Raw genomic sequence first — 21,941 nt, forward strand, 5'->3', positions numbered from 1 at the left:
TTTAGGTTTAGAGTTCGAAGACTTACGAATCCGAACCACGACGTCATTCAGCCTGTTTAGGACTGTGTACGGCCCATCCCAAGGTGACTGTAATTTCGGACAAAGTCCTTTCCGTCGAGTCGGATTCCACAACCACACCTTGTCTCCTTCGTGGAATTGATGTTCAGTAGCTCTTGTGTCGTATCGGGTCTTCATCTTCTCCGTCGCCAAGTTGACTCGCTCTCGTGCAAAATTGTGCATCACTTCAAACCGGGCCTGGAGATCTTGAATATATTCCTCAGACGATGAAGGAGCATCCGGAGGGCGGCCAAACAATAGATCACAAGGCAGACGAAGGTCACGACCGAAGAGCATCTGTGATGGAGAATAGCCGGTAGTCTCGTGGACAGCACTGCGATAAGCCAGTAAAAAGAGTGGTAATTTCTTGTCCCAGTCCTGTTGGTTTCTGGAAACCACTAATGAGAGGTTATTAAGGATGGTTCGATTGAACCTCTCTACCATGCCGTCCGACTGGGGATGCAATGGCGTCGTTTGAGTTTTGTCAATGCCAAGTAGTTTGCATAGTTCTTTGATTACTGCCGAGGCAAAATTCCTTCCCTGATCGGAATGTAACTGAAGAGGCACTCCGAACCTGGAAATCCAGTGCTGTATCATTACCTCAGATACTGTGACTGCCTCTTGATCAGGAATAGGATAAGCTTCAGGCCACTTGGTAAAGTAATCAATGACAACGAATATGTATTTGTTGCCATCAGCAGTTCGTGGCAGAGGTCCCAGGATGTCAAAGGCGATACGTTCAAAAGGCGCACCTACGTTGTAACGTTGCAGTCTGCCTCGGCTGCGTTTCCTCGGTCCTTTCCGACCTGCACAGGCATCGCAAGATCGGCACCACTTTTGCACGTCATTCTTTGCATTATTCCAGTAAAAGCGCTCACGAACTCTCTGTAAGGTCTTCATAATTCCAAAGTGACCTCCTGTAGGGCTGTTTTGTAGTTCTTTGAGGACATCAGGAATCCGGGATCTTGGAAGTATCAGTTGCCATCGGAACGTCTTCCCATCATCCGACTCGAATTTCCGGTATAAGACGCCGTTTCGAATGTGAAGTGAATCCCAGAGTGCCCAGTATTGTTTTGTCGTAGGACTACAGATAGAAATGTCCTGCCATGTAGGTTTTCTGTTTGATGACTCTATTAAATCAAGTATGGGTTTAATGTCGCGGTCTTCCAGCTGGTCTTTCCTGACTTCATCATCACTCCACGGGTCTCGATCAGCCGATGTTGATGTTGTAATTTGTCTTGCGACCGGAGTCAGCAGCTCGTATTTCGCTTCCACCCTGGAACAATATCGGCAGCTTTCTTGGCAAGGTCTTCTAGACAGGGCGTCGGCGTTTCCGTGTGATGATCCCTTACGATGACGGATAGTGATGTCATATTCTTGGAGTCTCTGTATCCACCTGGCTATTTGACCCTCAGGATTTTTGAAATTTAAAAGCCAGGCCAATGAGGCATGGTCCGTGCGGAGGAGGAATTTTCTCCCGTATAGATAATGATGGAAATGTTCTACAGCTTTGACTATGGCAAGCAACTCTTTCCTTGTGACACAGTAATTCCTCTCCGGTTTAGACAGGCACTTGCTCCAGCAAGCTACTACACGTTCTTGGCCGTCTATTTCTTGGGACAAAACAGCACCGACACTTTCATTGCTCGCGTCGGTGTCGAGAATAAATGGTCTTTCGAGCTGAGGATACGTCAGGATTGGAGCAGATGTTAAAGCTTCCTTTAAGTTGTTAAATGCATGCTCGCATTCCTTTGTCCACAAGAATCTTTGCTTGCTCTCTGTCAGCTTGTGAAGTGGTCTTGCGATGGAAGAAAAGTTCTTCACAAATCTCCTATAGTAGGTGCAAAGCCCTAGGAAGCTTCTCAGCTGATGGACATTTTCGGGACGCGTCCAGGATTTAACCGCTAATACCTTTTCAGGATCCGTGCGCACAACTTCTGCAGAGATGACATGTCCCAGGTAAGTCACTTCCTTTCGAAACAATTTGCATTTAGCGGGAGTCAGCTTCAGATTGGCCTCTTTCAGTTTCTGAAGCACCTTTCTAAGATTTTCTAGATGCTCTTCAAAACTCTTTCCGACGATGATGATATCGTCCAGGTATATCAGACAGGCTTCGTAGGAAAGGCCTTTCAAAACAGTCTCCATAAGACGTTCGAATGTTGTCGGCGCATTACACAGTCCAAACGGCATCACTTTGAACTGCCAAAGTCCTTGTCCCGTAGTAAATGCCGTCTTTTCTCGGTCTTCAGGATGGATTTCTACCTGCCAATACCCACTCTTTAAATCAAGTGTTGAGAACCACTTGCTTCCAGAAAGAGTGTCTAGAATGTCATCAATTCTAGGAAGAGGGTAACTGTCTTTCTTCGTAACCTCATTCAACCGGCGATAGTCAACGCAAAATCTTGTTGAGCCGTCTTTCTTTCTGACGAGAACGATGGGAGATGCCCATGGACTCGCTGAAGGCTCGATGACATCGCCTTCTTCCATATCTTTTAACAGTGTTCGCACCTCTTCCTGTTTAGCAAATGGTAGACGTCTTGGATGTTGCTTGATTGGGGGATGATCGCCAGTATCTATTCTATGTTGTGTCAAACTAGTTCGACCCACGTCTGAAGACGAGCGGGAGAAAACAACTTGAAGATCTTTAATGACGCGATCGGCAGCATTTTTCTCTTTATCGTTTAATTGTGCATTCTGCAATAACTCCGATGTAATGCTCTCTGAGGACACGGATTCTGGGATGTTACTCTTTCTTTCAACGCTGGTTACTGGAGTACATGTTGCAACCACTTCACCTTTCTTAATAACTCTCGACTTTTCAGTTACATTGGCGACTCTCACCGGGATAACCGTTCTGGATAGGTCGACGAGTGTTGAGGCTACTAGTACTCCTTTTGGGATATTACAGTTATTGGGATATTCTATGATGCCGTAGCGGAAATTTCTATTTTCGGCTATGGATCCAGGAAGTAAAATTTCTGTTCTTGCCAGTATTGTGATATAGTCTTGTGCTATGATTTTATGGACAGATTTAACTTCTTCATCATTAACGAGAAATAACGCTATGTCCTCAGATGTAGAGTGCAATTCGTTATTTTTAAAATCCAAGTAAAAATTGTATTTCCTTAGAAAGTCCAATCCGAGTATGCAAGAATCAGTGATCTCTGCTACATATGCCGTGTGATGGTAAGCGGCACTTCCAAACGTGATGTTAACATTTACTTTTCCGTCGATGTCGATCTTCTCACCGGACACAGTCTGGAGGGTAACGCAGGGCGGCGTCCAGATAAGTTTGTTTCCTAGTTGTTGAGCCAAATCTTTTCGGATAATGGTGACGTTGGCTCCTGTATCTATAGTCATATTGCACGGAACTCCATTAATATGTCCTATTATGAAAAGTCCATTACTGCCGCCTCTCACTGCAGAAATCTGAAGCGCTTTAAACGGGGGCTTTTCATTATCTGGCAACCTCCGCCCCGCGAGATGGCCACTAATTAGTTTCCCTGCTGCTTGTTAGAAGCGGTCCTAACATCAGTACCCTGGGGTGTTTTGCAGTTTCGTCGTATGTGTCCTTCAGCACCGCAGTTCCAGCACTTAACGGTCGGTTTCTTCTCACCAATATTCCGTCTCAAGGCGTTCAGTTGTCTAGTTAAATCGTCAAGTCGAGCGGTGACTTGATCCCCTGGCTCCTGGATTTGAGCAGCTCTGACTGGGTGGCGGTCTCGACGAGTGGCTTGCTGGGCTGCCTCAAATTTCATGGCGTACACTAGAGCACTTTTTAAATCTTTTACATCCGCCATTCGTAGAGCTTTCTGTATTTCAGTATCTCGGATGCCGTCGATAAAGTATTGCAAGGACAGGATTTCCCTTGTTTCTGTCGGGCATTCCGAAAAGGCGAGATGGGACAGCCTTTCAACATCCGCGGCGAGCTCCTGAAGTGTTTCGGTAGGCTTCTGTTGACGAGATTTTAATTGGAGCCTGCTGTAGTCTTTTAAACACTTCTCCCCAAAGCGCAACTCCAAGGCGCCGGACAGAGCTTCGAAATCTAACCTTTTGTTTTCGGGAAGAGTCTGAAGGATATCCGCTGCGTCGGCTCTTAGAGAAGCGGAGAGATGACAGGCCTTAGCTTGGGAATCCCATCCATTCGCATCCGCCATGATAGAAAATTGTGTCTTATACACCTGCCAGGAGGTCTTCCCATCATACGTGGATAGCTTCAGAGGTGGACGAGCAGGCATTGGTAAGAATTTAAAATCATCACTCCTGCTCCCTGCCGACGTTACGAATTTCTTTAAAGTATCCATTTCTTTGGCAACTGCAGAAACTCTCTCATCAATTTGTTGTTCGATTTGGTGTTGGACGGCACAAACTCTTCCTTCAATTCGTTCCTCCACAGCAGAAACTCTCCCTTCTATATGTTCTTTTACAGAAGAAACTCTTTCTTCTATTTCTTCTTTCACCGAAGAAACTCTTTCTTCAATATGATCTTTTACGGAAGAAACTTTTTCTTCAATATGTCCAACTTTATTTTCAACTGCGTCAATTCTGCCTTCCATAGCTTCAAATTTATTTTCTATTATGCAAGTAATTTCTCTTTTCATTTCTTCTTGACCAGCTTGAATGGCTTTCATTTCGTCCTTAACGGATTCCTGGCCCAATTTCATTTCTTCCTTAACGGATTCCTGGCCCAATTTCATTTCCTCTTTAATTTCTTCTTTAAACGAGGCAAAGGCTGATATTAACTGCCTTAATTGCTCTTCCATCGCTCTTGTTATTGGCATTCAAACCCCACTCCTGACACCAAAAATTGTTGCGTGCGTACGGGTTCGTTATGAAATGAATGCACAAGTCCGATGAAAAATGAACAAAAAAAAATTTATTATTATCACAACAAAAATGCTTAAATTTTCTCAAATTATCATGCAGTATTACAATATCTCACAGTAGTTATCTTTTAACTACTCAAATGTCCAATAGAACGCAATTAAAAACAGCTAAAGAACGCTAATCCGCGAATTCGCTACAATCGACAAGAGCAGTTTTCTAAACAACAACAAACTAAGCAACTACTACAAACTGAGATGTTTTCCTCCTTTTATAAGATTTTAAAATCACGCGCTAGAATTTTCCAGTACTTTCTCGAAATTAAAAAGAGATATTTATTTATTTAATGCACGCGCTCTTGTAATTTCAATTTTACGGCTTAGCTTTCTTTTAATATTCGTCACGCGCTGCACTGCGCGAGAAATAAAATCATTTAATTTGTAACTGAACTAACATTAGCTTTTTAAATAACAAATTCGTAACAATATTTTTACAACACTTTGCACCATGCTATAGTTGGTTTTATTTTGTTTCTAAAAAAATACCAAAATATGCAGACTAAACATTTTAAAACAAATGTGGAGCTTTAAAAAATTTGCATCTATAATATTCTGATAAAACTTCAAAACTGTTAAATCTGGTGCTTGAAATTTCTACCTGCAAAATGTTACTAATATTTAAACAAACTGCAAATTAAACGTCAGCCAGGGTCTACCAATAATACACAAGAGTAATTATAAATGCAAGCCGCTTCAATATTTTATTTTACAATCAATATAATATTTTGAATTTCCACCCAGCAGGAATTTTAAAATTAGTTACCATTCATATGTACTTTTCCATTACAAAAATGCTACACCTTTTTATCCTCTGTGAAAGATAAGCCAAAGACATGCCAAGACACAACAATAGCACCATCTGGGGATTGTGTGCAAGTATGTGTATATGTAAATTAGAATAATTAAAATCACTCATGCATATTATTACAATAGTATTGCCAAAATAGTGGCAGGTGCACTATGGGAAAGTAACAAAGCATGTTTACATCAAAATAAAATTCTCAAGCTTTGATATGAAAAGTCATGTTTAAGATTTTCTTGAAGGCCTCTGACATAAAATGATGTGTCCTAAATATGATTACATTTCTGTAAAATTCCTTTCCTTTTTATGCTTGTTAAATTTGAAACATTTTCTTCCAAATTTTCGATAACAGCAAAAGAGTCTAACAGTAAATTCATTCATATTCTTAAGTATATCAATCCTGAGGATATTACATAACAATATTACTTAATGCACAATTAAACACACATTCTATTTTTTGTTATATTTTTTATAAGTCATACAATTTTGAAATTTCCTTCTCTTATAAAATACAGTTATTACAAATAACCGGAAAATTTACAATGCAAATCGCATAAATCTGACCGTTTTTTAATTCACCAGTTTAATATAAAAAGCAAATGCAGACAATTAAATACAAAAAGAACAACAATTAAAAAAATTAAGTTAAAAATGAATGTGGAACAGAATCATCAATAGATAGTCAATCAGCAAATATGATTTATCTAACTATCTGATGGAATAAAAGTATAAAAATAACAAAATAATCTAATTTCCATGTCTAAATACCATGACATGGTTTCCTTTTATTTTTTCACACCAACTGGTCTGCAAACTCTATTGGTCATATTCAAGATTTTCAGTTTAAAAGAAATGATTCCCCTCCAGACAAGCATGTATTCAACATAATATTTCCTTATGAAAAATAAAAGAATTAAAAAATTTCAGCATGTTTGTAAGCAATTCAGAAAAAAAAGGGGGGGGGGACCAAAATCTTAAAATCGAACATTTTGGTAGAGAAATTAAACCTAAAATGTTACATATAATATATGTGGAATAAAATAACTGTTATTATTGACAGGAACACATAATTATTACTGTAAATTTACATATATTGTTATTATTACTAGGAAAATAAAAAACTGCTAAAAGTGAAATTATTGTCTTCTCTAGATCTCTAGCAAATATGAACAGCTTTAATCATTAGATAATACTATACTAAAGATACCAAAAGCTTTCTAAATTTCTTAGCATTTTAACCCTTTCAGGACGGGCGTCCCATATATGCGTTCCCTTAGAAATCTCTTACATCCAGGCGTCTCATCCACGCATCACTAGATTGCATTCAGAGGACGGGTGATGCGTACACGCATTTTAAGCTGGAACGTTTCCTATGTCCATTACTTTTGAAATGAACACAGTTTTAGGTTCCTGACCTTGAGTTTGATATATTCTGCTTGACTTTGGTATTATTGCTTAGTGAACCATTTACTAATGAAAATGAGAGTGATGATTCATTTTCTAAAGAGTTAGAAAGTGAAACTTTTTCTAAGAGTTAGAAAGTAATACTTCTCCATGCTTCGAGATTTACCACACTCAGTCTTCATTTTAAATTTTGTTTCTTCTTAAATAGTCTTTATTGTGTTGTTTTATTAATTTTAAACTTTATTGATGGATTTTATCAATTAAAACTTTGGAATAATTTGAATAACGCTTCCGAAAGTTATTTTACAAGATAAACAATTTTCTAAGTATATTTCCATGTAAAATAAAGAAAAAACCCTTATTAAGTGCTAATTTTAACATACAGTGGATGAACAAAAATATGGAAACACCTTGTGAAATGCATGTTTGAAAAGAAAAATTGATTTTAATGAAATATGTAGGTGGCGCTGGCATTTTTGACTACTGACGCCACCTATACAACTTCGTAAATGTGCTAAACAGTTCAGTTGTTGTCGGAGTACTGTTATGTGAGGTTTTCATTGCATTATGTCAGAGTTAACAGACTTCGAACATGGGCAAATTGTTGGAGCACGTATGGTAGGTGCTTCCGTAAGCAAGGTAGCCGAGGTGTTTAGTGTTTCAAGAGGTACTGTATCGAAGATTTTTTCCGCATATTTGAAAAGCGGAAAAACATCATCTGCTAAATCACAGCACGGACGAAAGTGTGTCCTGAGTGATCATGACAGACGATCATTAAGGGCAATTGTGACAAAAAATAAGAAGACCACAGCTGCAAAAGTTACTGCTGAAATGAATGTTGTGTTACCGAACCCTGTGAGTACCAAAACAATTAGAAGGGAGCTTCATAAACAGGGAATGACTGGCCGTGCTGCAATTGAGAAGCCACTCATCAGTGATGCTAATGCCCGTAACAGGAAAAGGTGGTGTTTAAGTCATAAAGCCTGGACTATAGAGCAGTGGAAGCGAGTAATATGGTCTGACGAGTCTTCTTTCACATTGTTTCCCATTTCTGGCCGAGTTTACGTCTGGAGAACGCCATCTCAAGCCTATAATACAGACTGCTTGTTGCCATGAGTGAAACATGGCGGGGGTTCTGTTATGGTTTGGGCAGCCATATCATGGTTCTCTGCTAGCCCCATGATAACTGTGTCAGGGCACATGACTGTCAAGACTTATGTAAACGTTCTGACCGATCAAGTTCATCCCATGGTACAAACTTTGTTCCCCAATGGTGATGGTGTCTTCCAAGACGACAAAGCCCCTGTTCACACAGCTCACATTGTCCATAACTGGTTTTCTGAGCATGAGGATGAGTTGTCCCATCTCCCCTGGCCACCACAGTCACCAGACCTGAATATTATCGAACCTTTGTGGTCTACATTGGAACGGAAAGTGCGTTCTCGTTATCCACCGCCAACATCGTTATCTGAACTTGCCACCGTTTTGCATACAAGAATAGTATAATAATATTCCCTTGGCAAACATAGAGGAACTGTATTTATCCATTCCGAGAAGACTGCAAGCTGTTTTGGATGCCAACGGGTTTCCTACACCATATTAAGCAAAGAAACATATTTTTTTAAAGGTGTTTCCATATTTTTGTCCAACCCCTGTATATAAGAGCTCAAGTAATAAGCTAAAATGATACCAAAAATTACGATGCTAGAAGTTTCTAAAAAATTAGTCTTAGCAATGCAGAATCTACGTCTTGTACAGTGACTGCCTTCGATTCCCTTCCGTCCCGCACGAGCGTCTTAAACAAAGGTGCGCCGTCGTAAAAGGGTTAAACGATTTAGGAATTATGCATTTCTAAAATGAAAAACTATATATATAGTTTAAATTTTAGACCGTCTTTATTATCATAAATTCAAAATCCTCATATTAGAGCTTTTGTTTCGAACAATGTATACTGATGGATTCAAAAAAACAGTGAACTTGAAATTCAAGCTTATCGTTTAAAACTACATACTCATATTATATAAAAAGTAAGCTTATTATTTAAAACCACATACTAACATCATATAAAAAGTACTCCCCTTGAACTAATACAAAAATATGTATTCTTTATCAATAATTGAAAACTTTAAAAACAACGCATAAAAGAACTTTTGAATTCTAAAAATAGATTATGCTCAAATTAAACCCTTAACTGCCGCGGGCGTATATATACGCCTTGCTCAGCCGATGCGTTAACTGCCCCAGATGCGCAGCCGATGCGTTAACTTTGTGAATAATTTTAGGTGTAGCAGCGCAAAGCAAATGATAGCAGTTTGGAAGGACGTATATATACGCCTGGGGCAGTTAACGCATTGGCTGAGCAAGGCGTATATATACGCCCGCGGCAGTTAAGGGGTTAAGTCTATTTTTCCATAAATAAAGGAAAGGTGAAACCATCTAATAAAGAATTTGAAAATGAATGTGAAAAAAATATGATCATATATGAACTAAAATGAAATAAATGCAAAATAATTTTTCATAAATTTTATATACAGTGTAAAATTTCAGCTGACTCATATATGTATAACTATGCAATGCAGAATTAATATAAGGTTTAAAGTTTTATTAGATTTTTCATGATCAGAAAAATCGGTACTCTTTTGTTATCAGGACCAGATTCAGAAACAAATGCATGTATGAATGTGTATATATGGATGTGCATATATTGTCTATGTATACATACATATACAAACCTATATATATACATACATACACATATATCCATACATACATTTTTTAATCCAGTCCTGATAACAAAAGAGCACCAAAATGCATATTAATGATGTCAAAAAATATTTATTCATTTACAAACAAGTTTCAAACCGTAATGTTGTTAAATAGAGAAAACTAAAAGTGGAAAAGTCCCCCCCCCTCCAAATAAAAAAGTGGAAGTAATTTTACACACACTGGAACAGTGGCCCATAAAAACAAAACATTATCTCTTTTATAGTTTCATTTATATAACTAGAGTACTCCTTTTTTTTTCTAGACATATTTTCTTTCTTAAGCATTTAAAAACCCTTTCCTTCAAACCAGGTTTATGAAATATGCAAAAAATATCTAAATTTCCACTCTTTTGTAATAAAATTGTGTTCCAGTTGATATTAAAAGTTTTGATCAATTTGATAATTTGAAAAAGTTCATGGAAAAATATAATTGATTTTAAAAATTGTTGTCTATTAGCACTGAACAAAATATCTTCAAATCTTTAAACACTTTAAATGTCATTCAAAACAAGAGTTAATTATTAACTCAGAATCTTCTTGTATGAAAAATAAGCTAAACATGGTGGAAGTTTTCATAATTTTGCTATAACAAATTCAATCTTCAGAGAAATAATGGACATGAGACAAATAACTATATTTTTTATGTAGACAAAACAGAAGTGGGCATGCATGTTTTATTTGCTACAAATAAAAATATATTGTATAAATATTTTCTAGCTTTATTCCTGGAATTTTTTTTAATGTGTAATATTTCATGAACCTTTTTGTTTTCTCACATATCAAGTAACTATAGAACAAATTGCAAAAAATTATATGTCCACATGAATGTTCCAGCCTTTAGAGGTATCTAAGGTATTTAATAAATAGGTATGCTGAACAAAACGATTTTAAAAAGATCAAGTATGTCCCTCCTCCTTTAAAAAAAAGACAGATGTATATTATAAGCAGATATGATGAACAATAATGATTTCAAAAAGATCAAGTGTAACTTTTGCAGTTGTCATCTACTTTAGCAGAAAGATCATAACTTTTCACTAAATATATAAGGCAAGATTGAAAAAGCTTTTCCTTTCACATTTGCTGTCCCTAAAATCAGCCTTTTTTACTTCCACATAATAAAGAAAGCTTCAAATTTTTATTTATTAAAAAAAGTCTTTGCTAAACTAGAATATGGCAAATTTTAAATAACTACTTATTTTGATTTTTGATATGAATTTTGATACTATTGATTAATTTTGATATGAATTTTTACTGATGCTTATTTCCTTGATATTAACAAAAAGCTATATGTTGCTACTCTTTTTAAACAAATTAAATTTGACAGCAACAGTTTTCCTTTTTACATTATAAACTGCCCCTGAAAAGGATTTCCCCCCCCTAAGCAGTAAAAAAAAAAAAAAAAAAAAAAAAAAAGAGAGATTCAAATTTTCATTTACAAAACCAGCTTTCACAAAGGCACAATTTGCAAGTTTTATATTTCAGTTTAGTTTGAATTCTTCTTCTAATGTTTATTTCCATAATAACATTGTACACAGACAAATGAAATCTTTATGCTACAGAACTTGTATTTGCATTACTACAGTACACATTTGCATTAGAAATGTTGTTTAATGTCATCATTAAACAACATTTCTAATGCAAATGACAGTGTTAAAGAAAGAGAATACGACAAAAATTAGGCAACTAAGATACACAATATATGGAATTAAATATACCATTTATTAATTATACTAATGTGTATATGTCAACAAACTAATTACTTAAAAGTAACACATTAATAAAAAGTACAAGTTGTTTATCAATATAATGAATGATCTCTTATTCAAATTGCATGTGGGTCAAATGTATGATCTGAAATCAGCCAACACACTGAATTTTTGATTAAATGAAAAGGTTTTCCAACAAAACAATTTTAACTAAATTTTATTTACTAAATACTAACCAGAGCTTTAAACAGCAATAATAATGTAGCAAAGAAAAAATTTAAATATTTATATTTATTTTCTCTCTGAAATCTAAAAGTCGTCAAGAAAGTAAATTGATGTCTTCAAGAAATTTCTGAATGCTACTCTTTGTAATTCAAATAATTCTAATATGTTGAATAAACCACTAAAACTAAAAATAAACAAATTGCAAAAACTTTACAAAAGGGGCAAAACTTGAAAATAAATAATAGCAACCTATTCTCTTTCTTTTATTTGTAAAATTTTTTTGATGCATATACAGAAAAGATATTTGTACATAAAAATTCTTATTTCTTACTACAACTTTCTGCTACAATACCTGATGTCATTTCAATTTTGATAAAATTTGTAATATTAGGAGAAAATTACTAGAAGTATCTTCACCCCGAATTGTAGTTGCTCACTGGCTCATTTTTAAAATTTTCAAATGGGGGAGGGGACCTGCTCAAACATAAATGTACTTCCAAACAAAGTTATCATTTTCACTGAAAAAACTCATACATGAGGATACTTTTCTTTTGAAAAGTATGCCAAAAAAAAAAAAAAAAAAAAAAAAATTAACTTAATTTATCTTCAGAACTTTGATTTATATCATAGAGTAAATTAATACCTATATTTGTAGATCATCTTAGATCTACAAATGAAGCTATTAATTTACTTTATAATATAGTAACAGTATTTATGTTTGGTATAAAAACGGTTTATATGTTTGTTTTTAATGGTAATGAAAATAAAGTAAAGTTGGACTCCAAGCATTAAAATTTTAAGTCTCATTCAAATCCTTGTCATAATAATTCTAATAAATTTACAGAAAATCCAATTGCAAACCACATAAAATTCCTTCACGGTCTGCCAGTTCGAGACCACTGTATTAATGTAAAGCTTAAGCCAATGTATATTATCACATTCTAAAATAAAAAGCTGTAGTAAAAATATGAAATAATAAAGCAATATGTTTTGGTGAAGTTTATTTATTAATTCATAAAGATAAAAAAAAAAAAAAAAAAAAAAAAAAAAACCCTCAATACAGCATAAATTACCTGGAGTATGGTTTCCTGAGTTTAACGTAATTCCACCTTGCCCACCAATTCCTTGTAGGCCTAAAGCATTCAGCCCTAAAATAATTTCAAAGCAGGCATTAAACAAAAAGGAAAGACAAAAAATACACTAACTTTCATATTAGAAGACTTTTTCTGTACAGTAAACTTTCAAGAGTAATTATTGTTGATATCCCAAAACATTTAAAACTGTAATGATAAAAATACTCCAACTAAAATACTGGTATTACAAAATAAGAAAAATATACTTTTTTTAAAAAAATAATTTCTGAGAAAAATATTAAAACAAAAGTGAAAAAGTGTGTGGTCAAATAATAATGGAACAGCTCTGTCAAATACAGTACACAACAGTACAAGAAGCAATGTTATGACAGCAATAAGCATAAAGAGAAGTCATCTGTTGTTTTGCTCCTACTTCATTTGTATATGTCATCAAAAATCACACCATCTGTTACAAAATTTTGTTAAATTTCATTAACCCGTTCAGGACCAGCTTCACGAATACGCGACACAACGATTTCATTTCTACCTGCCTGGTGTCCCGTATATGCGACACAACGATTCTGCTCCTACGAGCCCAGCATGGCATATATGCGACATTCAAATGGATCGATTTATTTGAATTTTTTAAAGGGCAATAAATGGAGCTAAGTGGTAATTATTTTCACGTGGGTTGATTCATATAGCATTTGACCTTCATGTACTGGCATTAGTTTCTGTTTTGTGCTTCTGGTTTTGAGAGATTTATTGAAATAAACTAACTGGAAATCACGACTCTTTATAAGTGCACCTGTGAATTAAAGGGGCACAGGCATTTTTGTTTATTTCGTTGGGATTTTTTTCCCCTATTTATTTTGAAACTTAACATAAACTTTCTTGGTTAATTAAAAAGTAACATTACAACATTATTACAGAAGGGGAAAGACTATCAGCTTTCTTGATGCATAATGCGTCTTGCTCGCAATTCTCAGGAAAGAGCCAGCGTTTTTGTTTTTCTTACTTAATTTAGTAGGTCATTATATATAATGCCTTGAATGGTCATTATATATAAAGGCATAGGCATTATATTTTGGTATATAATGTATTTACATATAATGTATATATTGATCAGTACCGAATATCCCTCCAGTAGGGGGTCTTTCCTTGATCACTTTTTGGTCGTCGTGGATGCTGTTTTCAATTTAGAAAAACAGGAAGTTTTCTAACATAAGCCTGATGTCACACAACGTTTGAGGATGAAATATTTCTCAGTGTCTCTGGAAGAAGTTTCGGGACATGTGCTGGGGTTATATTCAGTTTCATTCCGTTAGCTATGGCTAAGAGACATTACTTAAAAACTTGTCCAAAATCAGAGGACATTCCACCTTTCTGTCTAACTGGAAGACAGTTTCCAAAAATTTACATTGATGGAAAAGGTAATAAAGGCAGGAGAAGACGCGTTGTGTGCGATAAAACCAAGGAAAAGCGAAAGCAAACAACGTATTTTGAGTGCAAAATATGCAACGTAGGACTGTGTGTCGATTCTTGTTTTGATTTACTTCACACACAGCAGAATTTTTAAATTGGAATTTAATTACTTACAGTTTATTTTTGTTTAGTTTTCTTTTTTTAATTTTGTATTTGTAATTTTTTTTCATGTTTATAGCATTTATTTCTGTGTGTATAGTTATGATTTTAGTATTTTGCCTGTTTAATTTATTTCTATTAACGTGATATACTTTATATTAATACACATTAAAAACAAGTACATTAAATATGCATCTTCAAAAATTGAAGTCATAATATCAAAACACTGATTTTATACGATTTTGTTCGTAAAATTAAGCTTAACTGCTGAAAATGTGTGGGCTGGTAGCGACAATCCATTTCAGTGAGTCCGGTTCCGTGAGAGTGCTTCATTCTCCCAGCAATGGTCCTAAGAGGTTAAGCACTGCTTCAAAATAAGTAACTATCAAGACTTATACAATATAATTTGCTGGAGAATTAACTGTTGGTAGACTGGAGGCAGTGCCATCCTAGTTAAGGTTGCAAAGAATGTAATGTTTTGTGTCATTTGCAATTTGTGAAAACACTTTTAGCCCAAACTGATTACTGTCAGAAAACCTGCTATTTACAACCCTCTAACTTCTCATACAATAGAGTAGGTCTGTTGCAATGATCAGACTTGGACCTATTTTCAGTTAGCTTGAATTCTCTTAAGTGACAAGTTTAGATTTGACCTAGACTCTTACTTCATGTTCCTTCATCTAAGGAACAGGAACCTGATACCATTCTTGTAACATTAAGGAAGGGAATCATTACACTGGTGAAGATGTCACAATCTAGTTAGTCACCATCGGTGCTTAGCAGTCTCCCCAACTGCTCAGGGATATACAATTTAAGGCAGCATTCAGATGGTGGTTTAATTACAGAACTTTCAGTCAAAGTGTAAAAATTCATTAGCATCATAACAATAGTTGGTTGCCAGGCAATGGCAATTCTTTTACAAGTTACAACAGCTATACCATATATAAAACCTTTAGGGGGCTCTCTTATATAAAACATTTCAGATGGGCAACAGGCTCTCAGTTTTGTTTTTACAATGCTAATTCTTACATAAAGAATTCAAGTAGTTTTCAATATGAAGATATCTAGGACATATATCAGCCCAGCAAATCGCCAATTAAGATGTCTTGACATGTTCTTAGCTGACCTACTTCAAGAATTATCCAAGAGCTAGAAACTGTTTTGCTGTAGAAGAGCCTACGACTTCAGAGATTCATCAACTCTCTAGTTAACAGTACGCCGGACTGCATGACTTATGTGTCTGTTAGATATGACCATACTCCCTATTAGCCTCATTTTAGATGCCACCTTGCAATGAATGTTTTGGGCATTTCTGCTACTAGATGAGCACTTTCATTGCTGTATGGTATAAATTCCTGTTTTATATTTACTACACTGCATCTACACCAAATTAAATTATATCTGATACCTTATGAGAAATAATAACAACAGCAATAATGAGTTTATTCTCTTAATTTTGAAAATAAGTGTGACTGCCTTAACAATAAAAACAAAATTGTATTTATTTGGATATAATTTTTTAAAATTCAGATGCGTTTCCACAGAAAAATTTCACGCAATAATAATGCACTAATAGTAATAAAAAATGTTCTGAAGAAAAATTATTTGGCAAAACTGGGCCCTTAAAAAATAAAACTGGATTTCTTTCATTTAAAACACAATGAAACTCCCAAGTATTGTTTTCTACCCAAATTCAGAGAACTAAGAATAAATATAATGCTAATACTTTATATATCTAAGTATTTAAATAATTTGTTTCTTAAGCAGAGAAATAATTTTAAGCTCATTAAAATGCACCTGAAATGTATTAAAAAAAATACAGTAAATTATACTATGGCCGAAGAGGACAGGTAGGACAGATCCAGGATTTGAATATTGCCGAACAGGCTGGCTGCAAGGGCATCTTCGTAGTTTTCCCCCACCTGTAGTGCGGATACGAGCTAATTTCCCTTAGCAAGTCTTCCATGAAGGCATCCCTTCCCTTAGACAGATAGCTCTCATGTGTTTTGCAGTAATTAAATAAACCAAATCATAAAAAATAAAGTACACGTGTGATGAAGAAAATTCTTCTAAATGTTTTCTTTCTAGTATTCATAATTTAATTTTTGCATCTCCATAAAATCACTTCAGTTACTCCTGCACAGTGATACAATTACAGTTGTTCAAAATTAAAATAGAAGTTATGATGACGCAGGTACTATAGGAACATATGGATATGCGAAAAATATTCAGACACCTACCATTAGAAATGCTTTCATTGAACTTGAAAGAAGAGTTGAGTGAATCGTCTGCTTTTTTACCTCAATGCAGATTAGAGGGGAAAAAACTTTTATCATGATGTCAATAATTTGGTATTTCCGTTATGACTCATTATTATTCAGTTTTTATGATGTCATTATTCGGTAACTATTTTTCTTTGATATTTCGTACTCGGTGTTGCGGTTTCTGGAAGCTATAAACTGAATGTTTATATTTTGAGAGGCAACGCGGATTTTCAGTATTTGACTGTAGTTTTAATAGAACTTTCAAAGACAGAATGGGACCATAAAGAATTTAAACAATTAATTGGTCGTGTTTGGTTAAAGCTATTTCAACTAAACCATTTACTCATTTTAACATAAATTTTGTATTATTTATTTTTAAGTAGTAATTATTTTATTTCAACATATAATTATACAACATATATTTTTTTAATTATTTTAAGTTCAAGAAAATGCCAAGCAACAAACAGTTAGTTAACTCAAAATTCACAGAGGGTGGAAGGTCTTGTTATAAAGCAACACATATTTCATAAAACCATGGAGCACTTTTGCAAATTTTCTCTTTATTTTGTAAAGCAAAATTTAAATATATGTTGAAATAAAATAATTACTGCTTAAAAATAAATAATACAAAATTTATGTTAAAATGAGTAAATGGTTTAGTTGAAATAGCTTTAACCAAACACGACCAATTAATTGTTTAAATTCTTTATGGTCCCATTCTGTCTTTGAAAGTTCTATTAAAACTACAGTCAAATACTGAAAATCCGCGTTGCCTCTCAAAATATAAACATTCAGTTTATAGCTTCCAGAAACCGCAACACCGAGTACGAAATATCGAAGAAAAATAGTTACCGAATAATGACATCATAAAAACTGAATAATAATGAGTCATAACGGAAATACCAAATTATTGACATCATGATAAAAGTTTTTCCCCCTCTAATCTGCATCGAGGTAAAAAAGCAGACGATTCACTCAACTCTTCTTTCAAGTTCACGTTTCACGTTGTTGTATTTTCTGAGCTTTGTTATTTCACGAGATTATTTGGTGCTGCCTTCTTTTTTTATCCAGATATTTTGTGGATAAATTAAGAATATTTTAAATTTCAGCCCTTTTTTATACAATTACAGATAAGAAACATATTCATGATTTTACTGCTTGCAACGCTGAAAAGCGTAAACACGTTGCATTGAGGGTAACGCAAAAAGTGCAAATTCTGCAAAAGATGGAAGCAGGCGCTACTCTTTGGTTTATAGCAGAATTATATGGAATTGCAACACGATTGTGTATGATATACGGAAAAATAAAGAAAAGCTGTTGAAATTTTACAGCAACAGTGATTCTAACACCGGAATCCGAAACCGGAAATCTTTGCATGAGGCAAAATCGGCAAACCTCAATCCTGTGTATGTATAATAATACAATGAATACTATAATCAATTTATATATGTAATAATAATTTAATGCATATAATAAGTTATTGCAATAATGTATATAATAATTTAATTAAATATATCTAATATGCCTTATTTATTTTGCACTTTTAGTCTGAATATTATGATTTATCTTTTCTGTCCTGAAATCCATAGAACGTCTGGTCCCAAGCTCTGCGAATTTCTGGACTTCCACTGTACTACATTTTAGCAAGCGAACATGTTAATTGCTTCTGTTTGCAATTAACATGTTAGTCTCTACTTCATCAAGAAATTCAGGGTTCGTAAAAATTTCTGTACACCGAAATAAAATATTTTTAAGGATCATCAAAGAAAAAAAAAAATTAGAACCTATAAGGAAATTGAAATTGAATAAATTAAAGAAATTAACTATGCAAACAACTTCACTCTTGTATTAAATACTATTCTAAGAGTAAAAACAGAAAGGTATGTAAAATGCATTATTATCAAACATAACTGAAAAACTAACTTGAGAATAAAATGAACTCAGAGAATAACCTAAAATTTGCCGTGCAATTAACACTAAATTGAAAGATTTCTTGAAATATTTATATTTTCCTTTTAAAAAACTACACATATCTTAAGAATTTAGAAAGTCACTATTAAAAATTCATTATTTAAAAATAATTCATTTAAATGCACTATATTAAAATCACAACCTATGAAAATTTTACACTTTTAAATAATGGATAATTATGCCCACCAGCTCAGCAGTAAAGTTGCTAAACACTGGTAGTTCGGTACTGGGTTCACATATTGGGGCGAATGGACATTTCCATGGTTTTCCTAATGTGTATCGTACATATGAGCCAGTTTGCTTTATACAAGACTTCCACGAAGTCACCTCTCTCCTTAGGACCACATAGGCTTTGAGCGCTTTGCCATAATTAAGTAAAAAACCAAAATAATGGCTAATTGTACATATAATTACTCATTTTAAAAAGTATATTAGAACAATTATGCATTAAAAGCTACAAAATACATATAACAAAAGAAAATATTTATGTGTTTTTTAAATTTGAAAATTTTAAAGATACATTGTAGAGACATTAGTTATTTTTATTGGAAGAGGAAATCACAGAAAATGCACAGTTCCTTCCCCACTGAACTCCAAACTTTCCAAATAACAGCTGCCTATGCTTTCCAATGGCATGCTTGTAAGGAAGGAGGGAAAAAACCTAACAATTTTAGATAAATGATACTCATTTCCTCCTTTTTAACATCTTCGCTATGTTTATTTGCTTCGATAAACTAATCAATATTTCTAGTAGTCTCTACTTCATCCATTAACTTGTTAATATTTTCAAAAATATATTTTTAAAGAATAATTTTCTTCCTCAATACGTTTTACTTCACTATTGAATTTTCAGATTAAGTATGTATTTTGTTTCTTCTAAAAACTGTATGTATTTAATATGTACAGACGAAACTGCTAATTTTATTCACTGATCAGTATCAGTATTAAGAAAACTTGAGAAAAATTCTGAAATGACATAAAGTGTCTGTGATATTAAACATAAGAGATGAAGTTTATAAATTGTCAGTTTTCAATATCTTTATTAATAGAGAAGTTCTTTTCTGCCCATGTGACATTAGAATAATTATTTTGCAGTTTTCCACATTTGTGAATAATCAAAAGCATTGAAACAAGGAGGGGAAGGGACCAACAAAGAAAGACTTCTTCGATCAAAAGTAAAAAATTCAAATAACTTCATTTTCACTACTTTCTCAATATATCTTAAAAAAGGGGGGGAGAAATTCACAATCTTTTTGTAAAACATGTAAATTTGTTTCTTCTGTTAAAATCCATATTTTTCATTTCATCACAAGATTTTCAGTCATTAATCATAGATATTTAAATCTTGCCACAACCTTAGAAGGAATAAGAAAATACAAAACCTGTGAATAAAAGTGCCTCAAGAGTCACCTTTTGTCATACTTTCCAACTTTGCAGGTGGGAAAAAACTCAAGATTTTTTTTAAAGGGAAAGAAAGAAAAACTAATACATATCTAAATATTTTGAAATAATTACATGAGAGAAAAGTAGGTACGTCTTTGCTATAGTCGGATTTAGATTTGCGTTAAGGTCTCGGTCATAATTTCACCAAGCAGCTCATGAAGCACAAATATAAAAATAAACAACACAATATATAATTATTACCATGTTCGTTTCCTAAGAGTATTTTTAAGAATCCTTATTATTTTATTGCATGTAATTGTTCCAGACAACACATCACTTTCACACACACTAAGCTGTTTGTTACACCATTTCATGAACGTCAACTATTCTGCCCCCAAATACATAAATCTAACAGCACGAATGAACGATATTCTGGAACCACTGAATCAATTTCTAACATAGTGGCACTTCAATTAAAATTGTTGTTGACGTCATATTTACACGCACACAAAAAAAGGAATGAATATACTTTTCATTAAACAATGCAAATTCGAAAACCTCATAAAAAATTAATAATATAAGAACATGCGGTGAGAGCAAAAATGCAATACATTGCTAATATGCGATTATGTGGCGAGGTATAAGAACACGCAGCCAATGCTAACGATCACGTGGTAAGGTATAAGAACACATAGCCAGATTTTGGCAAGATATCTCAGTTGATTGGTGATTCATTCTCCGGGGCTGCTATAATGATGAAGTAACACTAATTATTACCATAAGGAATACAGTACAAAGTCCGTAATCCTGACTTCAGTGATTCCGGATTAGGGTTTTTTCCGGATTATAGATCATCAATTTAAATCTGGTAAGATGGCATGCAGAAATCATACAATTAAAAATATGAAATCGTAATTTATGAAATAAAAAACAATTATGATCTAAAGGGTATCAAAATTTACCAAAAAAAAAAAAGCTTAATATTTATTTGTTTACTTCATTAAACATTTCTTTCAATGTAAGTTGTTTAGGAAGATTCCACTAAAAATTCGAAAAGTTCCTTTTTCTTGTGTTATATAGAGTGGATTTTAAAATGCCATACTTCTCGCATAATTTTGAGATGGATAGGCCTTTATCCATTTTCTGCAGTAATTCCACTTTTTGTTTAATGGACATCGAAACATGCTTCCGCTTTATACCTTTGACAGCTCCAGAATTGGAAACTCTTTTTGACATAATCAAAAGTTCAAGCTTAATTTTTATAAAATTGCTCTTAATAAGCCGGATCCAATTAGAAGATTAAGGAACAGCGCATTCTGCAACTGAAATGCCTTAGATAATTTTAGCCTAGCTTATACCGTCCATTATACATTAAATGTGTATGCGTGAACGCATTATGTGCATAAAGTTTGCAGCTTTGTGGTCTGGATTATAGATTAATCCAGATTACAGACTTTGTACTGTATTTATTAAAAGTACACAAATTGTAGTAAAATTTAATATGATGGAATTAAATTTGTTAATGCTTCAAATCTGACTGACTATGCCAGATAATTTTAAAAACTCTGATCTGAGACTTAATCGTTTAAAGTCAGACCCTTAAGTAAAAAAAAATTAATGCCCCCTGCTAAGCATTCCACATAAAAAATACAAAAAAAAAAGCAAATGTGTAGCATACATTATACTAATAAAATATAATTTACAAATATTATGGAAATTGCATATTAATGGGAACCCATGCTAGATTCTAAATACAAATTTGCTTTCCACTCAGCTAATAGACTGTTAAAACCTAATATCAGCAACATTTTGTTTACTGGGTTT

At 33.9% G+C, this 21,941-nt stretch overlaps 1 protein-coding gene across 6 annotated transcripts in view; it reads right to left on the reverse strand.

Annotated features, from left to right (window-relative positions):
• LOC118188171 (CUGBP Elav-like family member 1-A) overlaps positions 1-21,941 on the reverse strand; it is a 120,674-nt gene that overhangs the window by 41,452 nt on the left and 57,281 nt on the right. For all 6 annotated transcript variants that reach the window (XM_085814230.1, XM_085814221.1, XM_085814227.1 and 3 more), the window contains one exon: positions 12,916-12,990. In XM_085814230.1, the coding sequence (XP_085670356.1) occupies positions 12,916-12,990 (75 nt within the window). The remainder of the gene's footprint in view (positions 1-12,915; positions 12,991-21,941) is intronic.

Source organism: Stegodyphus dumicola, chromosome 1 (assembly GCF_044657685.1).
Source record: "Stegodyphus dumicola isolate Sdum_Otavi_A_Nest chromosome 1, ASM4465768v1".
Classification (NCBI taxonomy): Eukaryota; Metazoa; Arthropoda; class Arachnida; order Araneae; family Eresidae; genus Stegodyphus; species Stegodyphus dumicola.